At 41.4% G+C, this 20,151-nt stretch overlaps 1 protein-coding gene across 2 annotated transcripts in view; it reads right to left on the bottom strand.

Moving 5' to 3' along the window:
- The window catches only part of mak (male germ cell-associated kinase), a 77,827-nt gene that overhangs the window by 39,364 nt on the left and 18,312 nt on the right, over positions 1 to 20,151 (bottom strand). For both annotated transcript variants that reach the window (XR_013886986.1, XM_080192031.1), the window contains exons 5-8: positions 19,123 to 19,202; positions 14,972 to 15,104; positions 5,945 to 6,116; positions 1,891 to 2,058 (exon numbers count right to left, since the gene is read on the bottom strand). Coding sequence is in view for 1 of the 2 variants with exons in the window: in XM_080192031.1 (XP_080048157.1) it covers positions 1,891 to 2,058; positions 5,945 to 6,116; positions 14,972 to 15,104; positions 19,123 to 19,202 (553 nt within the window). In the remaining variant the exon portion in view is untranslated. The remainder of the gene's footprint in view (positions 1 to 1,890; positions 2,059 to 5,944; positions 6,117 to 14,971; positions 15,105 to 19,122; positions 19,203 to 20,151) is intronic.

Here is a 20,151-nt window from a genome sequence, read left to right as displayed (position 1 = left end):
ATTAAGGACCGCTCCTCCCGGAGATTGGGTTGCAAGGGGGAATGCTCCTCGGGCACTGCCACCTTTGCACGGCCAGCCGAGCACCCTGGCAGTGCAAAGGGGCCAATCGATGGTAATGGTGGGGTGGTGGTACGTGCTGCACACACACTGCAACGGGATCGGTGGGGGGCGGGGGGGGCAGTGAATCAGGACTGCACACTGGCGGGGCGGATGGGGTCTGGGAAGTCAGTGATTGGAAGGGGGAGGCCAGTGCAAATGCACTGATCTCCCCACTGACAGATTGGCGCATGTGCAGTTGTCTGCTCAGCATGCTGATTTCAGCCTCTCCAACGGATGAAGCCCCACCCCCTTTATCAGTATGAATCCCCAAGGCAGTCTGTGGAGCACAGTGCGTCAGAGATTCGTTCAGCTAAGTACACCCAAAAAACACGTGGGAAAATCTCCCATTTTCCTGCCTGTTGGGCACTTAAGTTTGGGAGACTTGCTCCTATATAAATGCCACATACTGGTCCGATGACACGAAACCAGCAGCAGTGAAAGTACTGTTGTTGGCGACACAAATGCCAGTATGGACGGCAAGGTAGCACAGTGGTTAGCACTGCTGCCTCAGCGCCAGGGACCAAGGTTTAATTCCAGGCTTGGGTCACTGTGTGTGTGGAATTTGCATGTTCTCCCTGTGTCTGCGCGGGTTTCCTCTGGGTGCTTTGGTTTCCTCCCACATTCTGAAAGATGTGCTGGTTTGGCACATTAACCCAAACAGGCGCTGGACTGCCATGACTTGGGGAATTTCACAGCAACGCATGGCAATGATAGTGTAACCCTGCTTGTGACTAATAAATCAATTTTAAACTTTACTAACTTTTAAATTGGGGCACAAACAACAATTATATTGATGTATTTAACAGGCCAAACCAATTAATTTTCACTCAAGGATGTATGAACTATATATTTTTTAGAACCATGAAAATAGAGGGGGGAATACCAATTTCAAAATTGGATTGAGTAGCTAGAAATTATAATTGGTGTAACCACAAACTAATGTTCAGCTCTGATCTCTCCCCCACCCCTGTCCGTGTGCAGCCCCGATCACATTGTAACAAAAGAGTTACAAACTTCTAGCTATCAGAATGATTTGAGAAGTTCCATTAGAGTCAGAGTGCGAAGAATGAGAAAATCAGATACAAGGTCTCCAAAAACATGGGAGGGTTAAAGGTAAACAGCATGTTTCACTTCAACCAATCAGCAAAATGATAATGCAAAAGCACGTATTTATTGAAGTTGACCACAAAGCAAATTGTCATTTGGTAGTACAGAACTCAGTATTGCTGGAAAGAGAGGGATGCTTTTGAAGCTTCACCTCTTAAACTCATCAGGACATGTGGAAAATTATCAACCTTCAAAAGGAACAATTTATATTGCATATTTTATTAATTTGCAGGATAAGACATCACTAGCTAGGCCAGCATTTATTGCCAATACCCAATTGCCCTCGACATCTTGGCTCTTCTCCCCATTTAATTTTGGTTTTCCAAGTAGTATTGGCCCATAATTTTTATAGAAAAATGTAACATCTCTGTATAATCTCTGTTGGGAGGACCACATTCATATTTTGGAACTCCATTTGATTTTTCTTCCATTAATTTACTAGTGTACAAATTTTCACACCCAGCCAAAACTAATTTACTCCTATGATTTCACCATGAACTGGACAAATTAGGAACTTTTTGAAAGTCAGCAGAATGGACTGAAACATCTTTAGTGTTGCAAGATTCTATGATTTTACCCTTTCTACAATCAATTGTAGGTTATAATAATTTTATATTAGCACTAGTCACATACACTTAAAAACTAATCTGTTGTATTCCTTCTAGTTATTGTTTAAAAACTCACCTGGCTTGGAGTTGGTCGCTTCTTTGGGTCCCATTGGAGCATATCTCTCATGAGCTGAATAGCTTCACTACTTGCATTGGGAATCAGAGTCTTGAGGTTATTTGGGACGCACTGCGGCCAACGGAAGTTCATGGCTGCTGCAAGCTGATAGCCCTCTGACCAATTATTCTAAAAGATGGGAATTAGAAAGTTGGCTGATACAAATATACACACTGACACAGCAATAAAGTTATATGAACAACCTAAGTTGCCATTTATTTCCTGAATATAGGCCCTAAACTCAGAAAACTAATAGTACTTTTAAAATGCAATTTGAATCTAGTGCACAGAAACTTGGACTGCTCAGAGCAAAGTATTGTCTAAAATGAGCAATGGGGGAATTGGGGAGTGGGGAGTGTTGAACAAAGTGAACAGGCTTCAAGAGTGAGGTACTGAACATTGGTAACTGAAAGATTATTCACTGCTGGTGAAACAGCGCATTCAAGGAACAATCAATAAAACAATACAAGAGAAAAATATTGTGGATCAAAAGTAAATTTTGATAAATCTAAAATAAAAACAGAAAATGCTGGAAATCGGTTTGGCAGCATCAGCAGAGAGAGAAACAGTTAATGTTTCAGGTCGATGATCTTTCATTATAGCTAGGAAAGGTCCAGAATCAGGGTGAGGGGGGAGTGGGAGAGAGAATAGGGAAGGTCTATGATTGTGTGGAGGGCAAGAATGATTAAATGGCAAAACAGCTGGTTGTGCAAAGCAAAAGGGAGTGGAAATGGGTCAAACAAAGAAACAAAAGATATGTCTAGAGAAAATGAGCCACAGAAGTAACAGCTACTGTCTAAAGAGGAAAAAGGAAAAAACAAAACAAGCAATAAGTGGAAAAAAGGGACAGAGGTTATGATCTCATTCAACACCTTCCCTTTTACCTTTCCTCCTCACCACCCAAGGCCTCAAACTAAAAGGAGTACTAAAAGTATTCCTTCCAGATTAAATTGATTTATAAGCCCTTTGTTCAATATATTGTGTTCACTATAGATGACGCTGTCTTCTCTACACTGAAGACAAAGCTCAGACTTGGTGGCTGCTTTGAAGGACACTTGCATTCAATTGCAAGCTTCTAGTTGCCTGTCAGCTATGATCAGAGAACCACCAACAATGCCAAAAGACAGTACCGGACCAAGCTAGGTCCCAGACTAGCTACACAGACTATGGCAAGATCTGCATGATGAAGGCATGTAAAATCTCCAGTACTAATGCATTCCTCCCCAATGAGCTCAAGGCATTCTATGCCCATTTTGAACAAGATCTTGCAGATCTTGTCATAGTCAGCAAGAACAAGCCCTCTACCCTGGAAGCCTCAGACGAACCCGCATCTGAGGTCACTATTGCAGATGTCAGAGCAACCTTCTCAAAAGTCAACCCATGGAAAGCAACTGGCTTGGATGGAGTACCTGAATGAGTACTCAAATCCTTCAGCAGCCAGCTGGCAGCGGTATTCAGACATCCTCAACCTCTCTTTACAACAATCTGCTTCAAGAATATAATCATCACCCAGTACCAAAAGCCAGGCAGTGTGCCTTAATGACTATCATCCGGTAGTACTGACATCCATTATTATGAAGTGCTTCAAAAAGGTTAGTCATAGCACAGATCAATTCCAGCCTCCCAGATTGCCTGGAGCCACTGCAATTAGGCTACTGCCACACCAGGTCCACAGCAGACACCATCTCCCTGGCCCTACAGTCAAGTCTGGAACACTAGATAACAAAAACACCTATGCTAGACTCATATTTATTGACTACAGCTCAGCCTTCAACACCATTATTCCTACAAGACTCATCTCCAAACTCCATAGCCTGGGGCTTGACTCCTTCCTCTGACTGGATCCTAGGCTTCCTAACCCACTGACTGCAATCAGTAAGGATAGGCAGCAACACCTCCTTCACTATCATCCTTAACATTGGTGCCCAACAAGGATGTGTCCTCAGTCCCCTACTATATTCTTTATGCACCTCAAACTGTGTGGCCAAATTTCCCTCCAGCTCAATATTCAAGTTTGCTGGTGACAGCACCGTAGTGAGTCAGATCTCAAATAATGACGAGACAGGAGTACAGGAAAGAGCGAGAATCCGGTGATCTGGTGCAACAACAATAATTTCTCCCTCAATGTCAACAAAACAAAGGAAATAGTCATGGACTACAGGAAGCATAGTGGAGGACATGCCCCTGTGTATATCAACGGAACAAAGTAGAAATGGTCGAGAGCTTCAAATTTTTAGGTGTCCAGATCACCAATCTGTCCTGGTCCTTGCCTGCCTACCATCGCAACAGTTAAGAAAGCTCACCAATGCCTCAACTTTCTTCGGAGACTAAGGAAATGTAGCATGTTGCTATGACACTCACCAACATTTAAGATACACCATAGAAAACATTCTTTCTGGTTGTATCACAGCTTGGTACGGCTCCTGCTCTGCCCAAGACCGCAATAAACTACAAGGGGTCATGAATGAAGCCCAGTCCATTACTCAAACCAGCCTCCCATCCAATGGGATCCATTGTTGACTTTGAAAAGCAGCCAGCATAATCAAGGACCCCATGAACTCTGGACATTCTCTCTTCCACCGTCTTCCGTCAGGAAAAAGATACAGGAGTTTGAGGACACGTACCAATCGACTCAAGAACAGCCTTTTCCTTGATGCCATACTTCTGAATGGACCTACTTTGCGTTAAGTTAATCTTTCTCTACACCCTAGCTGTGACAGTAACACTATATTCTGTACTCTCTCCCTTCCTTCTCTATGTATGGTATGCTTTGTCTATATAGTGTGCAAGAAACAATATTTTCCACTGCATACAATCCATTTGATAATAATAAATCAAATCATTTTGCTTCTCTACCTGGTTCCTACTCAGTCTTCAGTCTCCTGTAATGTCCCAGTGACGTTCAAGCACAGAACCGCATCTTTTGATGAAGCACTTTACAGCCTTCCAGAATCCACATTTCAGTTCAAAAGAAATCAGATAACTTCTGCCCCCAATTTGTTTCTTTTTACTTTGTTGATGTGTTTTCAATTTTGCCATTTAATTTCCCTCTCCTTCCACCTGACCACAGACCTTCTCTTTTACTCTTTTTCCCACCCTTCCCTTTGGTTTTTAAGGCAGAACAGCGTCAGCCAATCAAAACCATCATTTTTCTGTTGTCATTTTTCCAGTTTTATCGAAAAGCCACTGGTCCGGAATGGTACCCATTTCTCTGTCCTGATGAGTTTTTCCAACATTTATTGTTTTAATAAATAGTAAACAAATGTTGAAGATATGAACGGTTCATTTGACAACATGCAACTGTAGTTGCTGAAGTAAAGTGGGGTGAAGCTATGGACAGATACGAAAATGAGTAGCATCTTTAAACTAAGTAGGTGAGGCAAAAAGGACCAAATGGAGATAGATGATGATGAGAGTTGGGACCTCTGCCCTCACAATGATGCAGGCTGTTGTATTCTAATAAGCTCAATAAGTAAAGCAGTAAAAGAAATCCTGCAGTTAGATAATAAGAGAATGGATTTGAGTTTAGGCCACAACAAGAGGGTATTAGAATGGCCCAGCTGTGAGGCTCAGTTGAAGGGCAAGTCGTCTTGGTAATGGAATGGTTTAATTATTGGTTAAGCATTATGATAAATGAGTTAGCCCTCCTGTCCAAAAGAACATGATTGTTCCAGTACAACACTTATACACAAAAAGTTGTTTGCGGCAAATGCAGGCTCACCATTTCTTTTCTCACGCAATAGAAAAGATGTTTAAACTTTGTAAGAGTCACAAATATGTAAAAACTGCAAGATATTTTTCTCAAAAAAACTCATAGAACTCCACCTTTTCAAGTTTTCCATTATGCCCAATAATATTCAGGCTTTTAAAAGTCAAGCTTAACATTATCTGAGTACTATTTCTTTACTTGGTTTCTATCCCACTCGCTATATCAATGGTGAGCGCTATGGGCATCATCAGTACTTATCCTTTGCAATTTTAAAATAACTGCAACCAATTTGATAAGATTTCATACCTTTTTAGGTGTTCCTAAAACTTGGCAAATTTTGAAAATCTCGTCTATTTCACTGGAGCCAGGAAAAAGAGGTCTTAGCGTATAGAGTTCTGCCATAATACAACCAACAGCCCACATGTCAATAGGAGAACTATAATTTGTTGATCGTAGAAGAACTTCAGGTGCTCTGTACCTGTAAACAAAAAACGATTTTAAAAATTTGTGCAGGTGTATATAAACGCTGCAATGATCAACATAACTTGCTCTTTCCAAAAAGAATTTCAAATTAACTGAACCTTTAGGCTTCACCTGAAATGGAGTAACTCCACCTGCTGGCTATATGGAGACAATTATTCATTTTTGGTCATTTTCAGTTAGAGTCGTAGAGGTTAACAGCACAGAAAGAGGCCTTTTGGCACATCATGCCTGCACTGGACATCAAGCACCTATCAATCAATTCTAATACCATCTTCCAGTAATAGAAAAATCCTGCACTTAGACAACAAGAGAATGGATTAGAGTTTAGGCTAGAGCAAAAGGGTATTGGAGTGGTCCAGGTGGTGTGACTCAGCTCCTTGGTCCGTAGTCTTGTATGCTATGGCATTTCAAGTGCTCACCGAAACGTTTCTTAAATATTGAGAGTGTTCCCTCCTCCACCACACTTTCAGGCAATGAGTTTGAGATTTCCACTAATCTCTGGGCAAAAAAAATCTTCCTCAAATCCCTTCAATCTCCTGCCTCTTTCCTTACATCTATGACCCCCTGGTTATTGACCCCTCCACTAAAGAAGGGGAAATCTTCATTCCTATTGACCTTATCTATGTCCCTCGTGGTTTTATATGCCTCAATCTGGTTCCCCCACCCCTCCTCTGCCTTCTCTGTTCTAAGGAAAGCAACCTCTGCCCAATTAGCTCCCTTCATAACTGAAACACTCCAGCTCAAGGGACATCCTGATGAATCTCCTCTTCATTCTCTCTAGTAGTACGATTACAACCTTACTATTGTTTGGCGATAAGACGCACAGTACTCTAGCAGTGGCCTAATTAGTATTTATGCAGCTCTATCATAACCTCCCTGCTCTTATATTCTATGCCTCAGTTAATAAAGGCAAGTATTCCATATGCCTTCTTAACCACCTTATCCATGCTGCCTTCAGGGATCTATTGAAGGGAACCATTTAGATTCCATCAGATGTACAACATGTAATATAAACACAACAATTCCAAAAAATGTGAAGGAACCTTTTAAAAAGCAGAAAAATGAGCAGCATTCTTAAAATTACTGCTTTTAATTAAAAATATCAAAAAAACTCGGGATTTATCCTGAAGGATCTTTACCTTTCTCATTTGGAACTTTAATGCAACAGTTTCCGTTTTTAAAAAACCATATTCAGAGGTTGTGTCCATACCAGCTCTCCAGAAAAGCTTAACCCTGCACTGTTTTTTTCTGTTTCACGTAATTATCCAATTCTTTTTTGATGGCCATGATTGAACCTGCCTCCATCACATCCTCAGACAGACCATTCCAGATCCTAAGCAGACTGTAAAGGTGTCAAATACCTTTTAGAAAGCCGTGTATACCACACTAACAACATTCATTTTTTTCCCTCACGTCACTCATTAATGGTAGTTGGCAAAATACCAACAACGTCCTCTGGTTCTCCATACTTTCATGAACAGAAATAATTTCTATCTATTCGAACCAAATCCCTCATTTCAGCATCTCTTAAATATCCTCAGGGCAGCACAGTGATTAGCACTGCTGTCTCACAGCACTAGAGACCAGGGTTCAATTCCGGCCTTGGGTGACTGTGTGGAGTTTGCACATTTTTCCTATGTCTGTGTGGATTTCCTCCGACAGTGCAAAGATGGTGTCCCAAGGTTTTGCAGATTGGCCATGCTAAATTGCCCCTTGATTCCCAAGATGTGCAAGTCAGGGGGATGTTTAGAATCCCTACAGTGCATAAGGAGGCCATTCGGCTCATTGGGTCTGCACCGACAACAATCCCACCCAAGCCCTATCCCCAAAACTCGACATATTTACCCCGCTAATCCCTCTAACTTATGCATCCCAGGACTTTAAGGAGCAATTGAGCATGGCCAATCAATCTAACCTGTACATCTTTGGATTAGCAGAGTAAATTGTGTTATGGGAAATAGGGCCTGGATTAAAAAAAAGTGAATGGGTGCAGACACAATGGGCTGAAAGGCCGCCTTTTACACTATGGGGATTATATGATTCTAACCTTCTCTTCACCAAGGAGTACAGCCCCAGCTTCTTTAATTGATCCAAACAACAGAAATTCCTCACCCCTGGAATAAGTCTCAAAAAGCTTTTCTGCATCTTCTCTAATGTGTTCACATCCTGCCTAAAAAGTGCGGTGCACAATATCCAAGTCAAGTTTGAATCAATGCTTTATACAAGTTCATAACTGCCCTGCTTTTTTTTATTCTTTTCCCTGATTTATAAAGCCCTAAATCTCATACGCATTATTATCCATTTTTCAACCTGCCCTTCAAGCCTCAAAAGTTTGTGCCCACCTTCAGGACTGTACCTTTTATTTTATATTGTCTTTCATCATTCCTGCCAAAATTAATTATTTCACACCTCTTGGCATTAAATTTCATCTGCCTTTCACTTACTCATTCCAACAGCCTGCCTACATCGTCTATTACATCTGTCTCACAGTTCAAACTTCCCAAGTTTTGCGTCATCCACAAAAGTTTGAAATTGTGCCCTGTACAACAAAGTCTAGGTCATTGTTCACATCAAGAATGACAATGGCCCCAACACTGGGAAACTCCACTCTACATCCTCCTCCAGTCCAAAAAAAACTGACATTCACCATGGCTGTTTCTTGTCAATCAGCCAATTTGGTATTCATGTTGCCATTTCTCTTTTTATTCCATGGGCTCTAAGTTTGAACGTTATAGGTGCTGTGTCCTCCATAGCTGCTGCCTCCTCAGCCCTAGTAGTAGCCATCTCCCCGATAATCGTACTGCCAAGAGCTATAACTACTACATTATCCATAGCCGCTGCCTCCCGATTTTTGAGGTCAAAAGCTGAGTGGCCCTGGCAAAACCCAAACTGAGCACCTATGAGCAAGTCATAAGAACATAAGAAATAGGAGCAGGAGTAGGCCATCTAGCCCTTCGAGCCTGCCCCGCCATTCAATAAGATCATGGCTGATCTGTCAGTTCCACATTCCCGCCCTCTCCCCATAACCCTTAATCCCCTCGCTTATCAAAAACCCATCAACCTGCGTCTTAAAAATATTTAGCAAGGCAGCCTCCACCAACTCAACGGGCAGAGAATTCCAGAGATTCACCACCCTTTGAATGAAGTTCCTCCTCAACTCCGTTCTAAGCCGCCCCCCCTTTATCTTAAGGCTGTGCCCCCTAGTCCTACTGTACTTTCTGAGCGGGAAGAGTCTCTCCACCTCTATCCTATCCATCCCATTCATCAACTTATATGTCTCAATGAGATCTCCCCTCATTCTTCTAAACTTTAACGAGTACAAGCCTAGTTTATTCAGCCTCTCCTCATAGCTCAACCCCCTCAACTCCGGTATCAGCCTAGTAAACCTCCTCTGCACTCCCTCCAAGGCCAAAATATCCTTGCGTAAGTACGGCGACCAAAACTGCACACAGTACTCCAGCTGCGGCCTCACCAATGCCCTATACAGCTGCAGCAAGACCTCCCTACTTTTATATTCAATCCCCTTCGCTATGAAGGCCAGCATCCCATTAGCCTTCCTGACCACCTGCTGCACCTGCAGGCTTGGTTTTTGCGACTCATGCACAAGGACCCCGAGGTCCCTCTGCACCGTCACCTGCTGCAGTTTTTCGCCACATAAGTAATAGTCCTTCCTACCATTATTCCTACCAAAGTGGGCCACCTCGCACTTGCCAACATTAAATTCCATTTGCCAGTTCCTGGCCCATTCGCCCAGCCTATCTAGATCCTTCTTGCAGACTCTCCACACCCTCCACGCAATTTGCCGTTCCACCAATCTTGGTGTCATCAGCAAATTTTGACACCATACACTCGGTTCCCTCCTCCAGATCATCTATATAAATGGTAAATAGCTGAGGCCACAGCACCGACCCCTGGGGCACTCCACTAGTCACCAACCGCCAATCCAAATAGCACCCATTAACCCCCACTCTCTGCCTCCTATTTGACAACCAATCCTCTATCCACGCTAACACCCTACCCCCAACTCCATGCCTCCTTACCTTCTGCAATAACCTCTTGTGAGGTACCTTGTCAAACGCCTTCTGAAAATCAAGAAAGATCACATCCACCGGCTCTCCTCTATCCACCGCCCTAGACACATCCTCATAGAACTCCAATAAATTTGTCAGACATGACTTCCCCTTAACGAAACCGTGCTGCGTCTGCTCTATCAAGCAATTCCCCTCAAGATACCTCACTATTTCCTCCTTGATGACGGATGCTAACATTTTACCTACCACAGACGTTAAACTAACCGGCCTATAATTCCCCGCCTTTTGCCTGGCACCCTTCTTAAACAACGGCGTAACATTAGCCGTTTTTCAATCTTCCGGCACTTCCCCGGAATCCAGCGACGTTTGGAAAATAACCACCAAGGCATCCACTATCACCGCCGCCATTTCTTTCAGAACCCTCGGATGCATTCCTTCCGGTCCTAGGGACCGGATGGAAGTCATTGCTGAGTAAGTGCTGCCTGATAGTGCTGTTGATGAACCCTTCCACCGCTTTACTGATGATCAAGAATAGACAGAGAGGGTGGTAATTGGCCAGATTAGATTTGTGTACAGCACATACTTAGGCAATTTTTCACATTGCCAGACAGATGTCAGTGCCGGTAACGTAAAAGTAAGTGTGAACTATACAGTTTTGTCACCATTACAAATGGAGCTCCAGCTACTGTTACTCGATTTAATAATACCTTTTCTCATCATGAACTTGATCTGTTCCCTCATTTAAGCTAACATCTCTGGACTTCATCTGTAAATATGTTGCTTTATGGGTAATTAACATTATCATCCAAGGCTAAAGATGTTTTCCCTGGATAGTCACACAAATTGATTTAGAATTTGGGAACAACTTTCATAAATCACCTTGAGTTTCTTATTCATTGCCCAGCAATACCTTTACAGACTTAGTAACAAGTGAGGAGTTACCACGAGCTTGATACAAAGGCTTTTTTTTTTGCTCAGGACTGGCACATGTGCAAATCATTCTCTTCCTGTGAATTCTTGAGCATTACAGTTTGTATCTCTCTCCAATTATTAAAAAAACAGATCCAGCATAAACTGAAACTGATCCTAATACTGAGTTTTAATATTGACTATTCAGTTAGCTACTTGCTAAAGCCTTGTACTTTGTTCAGAACTGAAAACTCTGTCTTCATTCTGATGCACACTGAACTCTCTCCTCCGTCTGTTGAGTACAGTTGCTAGGCAACTGCTCAGATCTTCCTCATGTTCCCCCACCCCAAATCATTAAATTTTTAACCCATCTCGTAACTTCAGGGGTTCTAACCTTTATATAATCGAAAAGACTGACCTTTTAGCCACAGCTTCATCCAGGCTTCTAGGCACCAAGGTACATTAAAAAACCCAAGCGACACTGGAACCACTAATTCCTATCAACTTAAAAATTATCCATCCTTCACAGATGTTAATTGTTAAGCCAAACGCTTTACAGATACAAGAGTCTGTCAGCTTGTTACTGGTTTTCTTCAATTTTGGCAAGGTTGCCTTGTAAAACTGCAGACCTTGACTGCATGTACCCATCCTGAATTCCAGTATGGTTTCAGAGCTGGAAAGTCTCCAGTTGACATGATCTTTTCAGTCAAGCTGCTTCAAGAGCAATACCGTGAACAAAGGAGACCACTAAATATTGCCTTCAGCAATCTCACCATGGCATTCAACAACGTCAGCAGACATGGCATATTTATGCTGGAGAAAAATGGTTGTCTATCAATTCTGCTCAAGGTGATCGCCTCTCCATCACAAGATGATGGGTAAAGTCAGCTATGACAAGGCAATATTGGAAACACTCAGAATTACAGTGGGGTTAAACAGAGTTTTCTTCTGATACTGACATGCTTTGGCATATTCTTCTCTTTGCAGCTTTGATATGCCTGCAGGGCACCTCCACAGGATGTCTATCAGAACTGACAGAGATATTCAGCTCTGCTCACCAGAGACCTAAGATGCCAAGTCCTCACCACACAGTTGCTCTCTATTGTTGATCCTGCACCAACATTCCATATTAAGGAACTATTTTCCAGGCTTCTGCTATCCATCTCTCCCAATTCTTTGCACCCTAATTTTCCTTGTAATAATCCTCGGTTCCCACGTGCCTGCCCAAGTTAGTTTAAATCCTTCCTAACATCACTAACAAACTGTCCTCCAAGGGTAAACAGGTTCCAACTTTACTCAAGGGTAACCCAGCCTTTCCAAAATCACTCTAAATATCCCAAGAATCTGAATCCCTCCTTTCTGTATCATCTCAGTCACCTTTGACAATTTATATATGTATGCCACAAAGTTTCAGCTCCTGCACCCTATGCCATTTTATACGACCTCTTATTTTGGTAGCTAGGGACAGAGAATTACGTCCCAGTTCTCTGCATTAAATTTTGTTTGCCACATGCCCACCCAGTTCACTAGCTCAACATGCTCTCTTGGACGTCTATCAAAATCCTCTTCGGTTCACAATCCTTTCAAGTTTTCAGATGAGACAAAACTTGGAAGTCGTGTCCTGTAAAAAGTTTAATATACATCAAGAATAGTCCAAGTACAAACCACAGAGGAGCCCCACTGTATACCTTCTTTCAGTTCAAAAAACATTCACTGCTACCTCTCCATTTCTTGTTACTCAGTCAATGGTGTATCTATGCTACCACTATCCCATTTATTACATGGGTTTTAATGTTGTTGGCAAGCCTGTTATATGGTACGTCAAACATTTTTTGGAAGCTTACATACACAATTTCAACTGCATTACCCTTTTCTACCCCATTGCCTCAAATAGTTCAAAAACTGGTTGTCTAGAAGAACAAGGCGAAAATGACTGATTCTTCCTGGAATGGACATTTGTAGTCACCATGACTACAGGTGTCCAAGCGATATAACAAATTTCAAACTTTAACTCAATGCCATGAGAAATCAAAGTTACAATACAGAATCTGCTGTTATAAATTTGCCAAATGAAAAGCAAAGCTTTCCTGGGCCAGTTTGATTCACTGTCTGTTGTCCTTCTAAAACTTTGGCACCAAATATTTACCCAATAGTGGACGTTGCCAAAAGCATGAAAGGTCAAGTTAATCTGAAGTACTTGGACTTTTGATTTAAAAACAGTTTTTGGTAATATTTTGGATGTTTTGCAGACAAAAAAAGGCATGTATTCAAAATATCTTGCCCTCATCAGGACAGATTGCCAAACTTTAAACTGCATGAGAAACTGGGTGCTGATTTGTTGGCAAGTCTATGTGGTCAAGATGTTGCCATGAGAAAGCACCAGGGAGCAACTGACTTCCATGCTTTTATTTACAAGTTTGCCCCTTTCAAATAGACCAGTCAGAGCCAACTTGCCTAACAATCAGCATCACTGATGGGTGACATGGTGCTAAGTGATCAGCGCTGCTGCCTCTCAGCATCAGAGACCCAGGTTCAATTTCCAACTTGGGTCACTTTGTGGAGTCTGCATGTTCTCCCCATCTGTGTGGATTTCATCCAGGTGCTCCACATTCTCCCCATCTGCACGGATTTCCTGCAGGCACTCCAGTTTCCTCCCAGGCTGAAAGACATGCTGATTAGATGCACTGGCCATGCTAAATCTCTCCCAGTGTGCTGGAACAGGTGCTGAATTGTGGTGACTGGGGAGTTTCGCAGTACCTACAGTGCAATGTTAATGTCAGCCTACTTATGAGTAAACTTTCAACTTTTCTCATGTAGTATAAATTGCTGTTCTTTCAAATTTGGCATTCTTTTGTATCTTGATGAGTGCAAGTTCTGAATTTCAGAAGAAGTTGTTCTCACTTCTAACATAGACTGAAACAGTCAGGGATGGGGAGGGAGGAAACTAAAATGAAGTTGTGGGAATAGTGCTCAAATGTGAATGATCAAAAGGAAACTCTACCATCTTGATTAGGTTTTGATTCGGTTGCATTTGCTAGGAAAAAACTTACATTTTAGAAGTTAAAAATAGGAGAAAATTGGGAAATAAAGTGGGCAGAAAGGCAATATTACAGGAAATAAAGCTGCTCAAACAATGTTATCAGTGAATTAAATCATTTCCTTGAACCTACTAAAGGTGCAAGCAAACAAAAGCAGTTGTTAACAAACTAAAACAAACACCCTTCTTTAAACAGTACAATTTATTTGCGTGGAGGAAAGGAGGAAATAAAAGCACTGTTCTTCACAGACTCATATTTTAGTTCATTATGAGGATTCACACCTACCCTCCCCACTACCACTTTTCTAATTTATCACATCAGAATTATTTAGCAGCAGGAATTAAAATTCTCCTTTACTGATCCCTCAATTTTAATAACTGTAGTTAACTTTGAGATAAACCAACTAACTGAAATTCTGGTAAATTTCAGTTACCTTAAATCATGGCATATGCGTAGACCTGACGTGGAAGCTAACCTCCATGCACCCTACCTTTGCAGCCCTGACGTGCCTTTTATTCATTTACCCCATTTTTGGAGGAATTTTGAGGCTTGAAAGGACAACAATGACAATATGGTTGAAGCAAGGAAACATCGTAAATTTAGCTCTGACTTATGTTCCGTGTTCAAACATGATCAGCTATCTTTGGAAAAAGGAACCAGTTTATGATATCCACATCCACAGAAGTAAACTTACAAAAAGCAAACTGTTGAAGAGGATGCCACATCCAGCTGTGAACTATGATTTTTGTTCACTACTTATGCAGAATTTCACAGCTGCCTTTGACATGCCTTTAACTATGGAAAGCCACTTGGCAAATGTCAAACTGAATTAGAAAATGTGAAGTGTTTGTTATTAGAAGGGACATTCTTACCATCTTGTAGACACATAATCGGTGTATGGTGGACGAGATCGAATTTCACGAGCTAGACCAAAATCAGCTATTTTTATAAGTTCTGGTCCCATACAAAGAAGGTTTTCTGGTTTCATGTCACGATGAAAGAATCCTGGAATACAACACACAAATAAGAGCAGAATCAGAGGATATAACAGTTTCCTGCTGCAATGAAATGCTTTGCCCTACTCATTCATTTTTCTCCTACTGCATCCACCCATTCGTTTTCTAAAGATGGTAGAGTTTCTTTTTGATCACTCACATTTGAGCATCTCTGGCAATGTCATTATTTATTGCCCTTGAAGTTGGGAGTGAACAGCCTTCTTGAACCGCTGCAGACCATGTAGTGAAGATATTCCCACAGTACTGTTGGGCATTTTGGGTAGTGGGGTGCCCAGATTTTGACCCAGTGACAATGAAGGATGCACTTCCACATTATGATGCTCTATGACTTGGAGGAGATGATTTACCTGTACAACCACTGACCTGGTTCTTCTCTGTAGCGTTGGCAATAGGTTTGGAAAGCACTTTCAAAAAAACTGTGGCAAGTTGTTGCAATACATCTTGTAAATGGAACATGCTGCTGACACTATGTGTCAGTGGTGGAGAACTACGTGCCAACCAAGCAGACTGCTTTGTCCTTGGTGGCGTTGAGCTTGAGTGCTGTTGGAGGTGCACTCATATGGGGAAGTGGAGAATATTCCTTCTCTATTCTCAAGGATTGCTGCTGGTGGAAAGGCTGCAAGAGTCAGGAAACAACTCACAAATCACAGAATACCCAGCTTTTGGTGGGTCTCAGCTCTTATAAGTAGAGTACTTATATAGTTGATCCAATTAAGTTTCTGTCCAATGACAGAATTGTCCAAACAGTCCAATTCCCCTTCCCTCCCACACCCCCCCCCCCCCCCCCCCCGCCCAGCCCACCCACTCACCATCATTCAACTATGGTAATGCTGCTGCGAATGTCAAGAGGAGAGGCAAGATACTCTTTTTGGAGACAATTTTTGTCTCCAAAATTGTGGTGCAAATATTCCTTGCCACATATCAGCCCAAGGCTAATTGGTGTCCTGGTCTTGCTGCATGCAAGAATGGGCGGATTCATTATTTGAGGAGCTGGAAGCAGTGACTGAAACTGAACACTGGAATCATCATCCACTTTAGACGTTATGAAGCAAACATCATTACTGAGGCAGCTAAAGGCATGGGACACTACTGTAAGGAACTCCTGCAGTGATGCCCAAGCTGACATATGGGATTCCAACAACCACAGCCATTTTCATGACGGGGGAGGTGGTGGTGTAGTGTTATTACATAAAAAAAAGGAGCAGGCGAAGGCCATTCATTGCTATCATGGCTGATCATCCAACTCAATAGTGAGATCCCACCTTCCCCGACATCCTTTGATCCCCTTTGCCTCAAGTGCTTCTATATGCTTCTTGAAAACATAATGTTTTTACCTCAACTAGTTTCTTTGGTAGTGAATTCCTCAGGTTGAGCAAGCCGAGTGAAGAAATTTCTCCTCATCTCTGTCTTAAAAAGTCTATCCTGTATCAGAGGGTGGAGCCTAGCAACTGGTGAGTGTATAAAATCCAGCACGGTGCGGATTCAGGCCTACTCCCTCTCGGGAACTTACATTTTCCCAGGAGCAGCCAGGAAATTGGCTTTTATCAAACCAAATTTTATTTAACGACACAGTTTAACTATAACAAATACGAGAATCTTAACTGCTAACCCATTTTTGTTAGTTCCAATTTAAGCACTATTCCTCTTGCAGGCTTAAGCTCCTTTTCTCTCTCTCTCTGGAAGCTGCTCTTTTGGAGCCTTAATTGGCCCTGCCTCTACCACACATTCAGGCAGTTGTTCCAGATCCTAACCACTGGCTGCGTGAAGAAGCTTTTGCTCAAAGTCACCATTGCCTCATTGCTAATTACCTTAAATCTGTAATCTCTGATTCTCAATCCTTCCACGAGAATGGTTTCTCCCATCAAGTCTGTCCATACCCTTCATGATTTTGAATATCTCAATCAAATCTCTTCTCGACTGCCACAGCTCCAAGGAAAACAGTCCCAGCTCCAACCTATTTACATAACTGAAGTGCCTCATCCCTGGTACCATTTCCCTGAACCTTCTCTAATTTAGTCAATCCTTCCTAAAATGCCACACCCTGAAATGGATGCAATACTCCAGTTGAGGCTGAACAAGTGATCTAGACAAACTTAATATAACTTTCTTTCTTTTGCTTTTTATGTCACTATTAATGAAGCTCAGGATGCTGTATTCTTCATTAATCACATTCTTAACCTGCTCTGCCACAAATGATATTTGTTCATTTACACTAAGGTCCATTTGCTCTGGTATCTGGTTGAGAATTGTACCTTTTAAAATATTCTCTCTGCATTCCTCCGTTCAAAATGAATAACTTCATGCTTTCCTGCATTAAATTTCATCTGTCACTTGTCCACTATTCTCCCAACCCATGTCCTTTTGTCCTACACCACCATGGTTTTTCAATATTTTCAATTTTTGTAACATTCACAAATTTTGAAATTGTGCCCCAAAGTTTAAGTCAGTAATACATCAGAATGATCAGGGGGTCCTAACATCCATTCCTAGGAGATTAAAGTATAAACCTTCCAGTGCAAAAAATAATTCGCTGCTACTCTCAATTTCCTGTCACTTAGCCAGATTATATTGCTACAGTCCCTTTTATTCCAGTAGTTCCAATTTTTCCGACAAGTCTGTCCTGCAGCACTATATCAAATGCCTTTTGGATGTCCATACGCTCATCAACAGCATTACCGCATGACTCCTTTCTGTTACTTCACCAAAACAAGTTAAGTACAAATTTCTATATCGGTTTTGCTTGCTCTGAACTCTCTTTTCTAAAAATTTCACCGAGGTCTGTAACTGCTTGACTACTATCTATGGCCTTTTTTGAACATGGGTGTAACATCTACAGTTTCCCAGTCTTCTGGCACCCAACTGCTTTTAAGGAAGATTGGAAAATTATGCTCAGTGCCTCCACAATTCCCACACTCACTTCCTTCAGTGCCTTTCGATACATCTTATCCAGTCTCATTACCTTTTCAACTTTAAGAGCAGATAACCTATCCAATACCAACTTTCAATGTTAAATGCTTCACATATCTGAATTACCTCCTCTTTCATCATGACCTGGGCAGAATCTTCATCCTTGATAAAGACAGATGCAAAGTAATAGTTTAACACCTCAACCATTCCCCCTGCCGCCAGATATGTGGCATGGGATCTTTACTGCCCACTCAAACCATTGGTACAGGCAGAGGGTGTAAAATCCTCAGTATTGTATTGTACAATATTAGTTTAGTTGATATACTGCAGTCCTAGTGGAGTTTGAACCAATACTGATTTAACTGAGTTGAATGTTATAAATGACATAATATACCAAACATATTAAATGATTATTTTCTATCGGCTGTAAAACATGCTAGAGTAGTTAGCACTACTGCCTCACAGTGCCAGGGACCTGGGTTCCATTCCAACCTCTGATCACTGTCTGTTGGAGTTTGCATGTTTTCCCCGTATCTCCGTAGGTTTCCTCCGGATGCTCCGGTTTCCTTCCACAGTCCAAAGATGTGCAGATTAGGTGACTGGCCATGTATATTTGCCCCTTTGTGTCAGGGGTGGACTAGCAATGTAAATACGTGGGACTATGGGGATAGGGCCTGGACGATGCAGCCTTGATGGGCTGAATGGCCTTTTGCACTGTGGAAATTCTATGAACTGAAAAATGCCAGCTGCCTGTATTGTTTTCAATGATGTAATGTGACCTTCATCAGCAATCTTTTTTTTGTTTGAAGTGCAAAATATTATGAACATGTGCAGATGTAGGTTGAAAGAGCCATGTGTTAGCAGAACTCAGCAAATACAGAATAAATTACCCAAGGTCAAAGAGGGGAACAATGAGAGGAACCAGGTAATTTATTTCTCCCCAGTTAGATCCAACAACTAGGCTCGAGTAATGTACAGAATGATTCCACTTTTAAGAAACAGACACATTTCCATTAAACATTTTATTTTGTTGCTACGCTGTTAACTATATTTTTGAATTGCTTGGGCACTTTTCTTCTAAAATAGTTTTGAACACTTACCATGTTTGTGGATAAAAGCTAATCCTTGTAGTATCTGGTACATGATATTTCTAATGGATGATTCAGGAAACAGTCGGTTTCTATAAAGAAAAGCAAGTTATTATTTCAACAAATACAGAATTATCATTTGATGGCACTAGTGCTCAAATGTTCCTTTACTGACAATATATTTTATTGGCTTGGAACAGAGCGAATCCGTTATTCCAACAATATTGTCAAGTAAATAAAGTGACATTAACTGAGTTCAGCTTAAATGTTGCAATGCAATTCTAAACATGCTGTATATTCATGAGATGCAAGGCCACGATAGTGTTCTGAATGATTAATTCACTGCAACAAGATAAATATGTTACAATAATTAGATCATAATATTTAAAGTACATTCACTGTTGCAAATGTTTATTTTCAAAACACTTGTTGCCTCTGCAAATATTCAAAGTTTCACCCAGAACCACGATACAATTTTCAATTCAGTAGTTTTGTGATATACATCAATAAAATGTAAACGGTTTTATTTAAAAAGATACTAAAATTAATGAACTTCAGCCAAGTCTTTTAAGACCTGTGTCATTTTCAATCAGAGGTCATTTGGTGGAATAGTTTTCAAAAGCACAGCAACTTGCATTTCAATTAAGTTTACAACTTAGGAATATTCAAGCTCAAAACAGTCAAAATGGCTAGAAAAACTTGTCACATCATAACTTTTCCACTCAAACAATTCACCTTTCCACCTTTCAAACAATTGTTTATCTTCACCCATTTTCTTCTAATTTCTCCCAAGAGCACTTAAACCAACTGGGATGGAATTCCACAAACACAACAACTTGTCTTACCCAATCAACCACTGTCACACCTGAGAATTCAAATAACATCAACATTATTTTGATCAGAGTGCATAACAGTCAGTTGTTTTTTCACCTTTGCCCAGCATCCATACATCTGTACTTTTTAGGATCAGTCATTGAAGGAGGACAGTGATAGGGAGGCACAATGACACAGTGCCTCACAGCACCAGGAATCAGGTTCAAT

The sequence above is a fragment of the Carcharhinus amblyrhynchos genome, chromosome 7 (genome assembly GCF_965287045.1).
Source record: "Carcharhinus amblyrhynchos chromosome 7, sCarAmb.v2.hapA, whole genome shotgun sequence".
In the NCBI taxonomy this organism is placed as follows: Eukaryota; Metazoa; Chordata; class Chondrichthyes; order Carcharhiniformes; family Carcharhinidae; genus Carcharhinus; species Carcharhinus amblyrhynchos.
The sequence above is the reverse complement of the archived record's forward strand: the minus strand, read 5'-3'. Positions and strand labels throughout refer to the sequence as shown.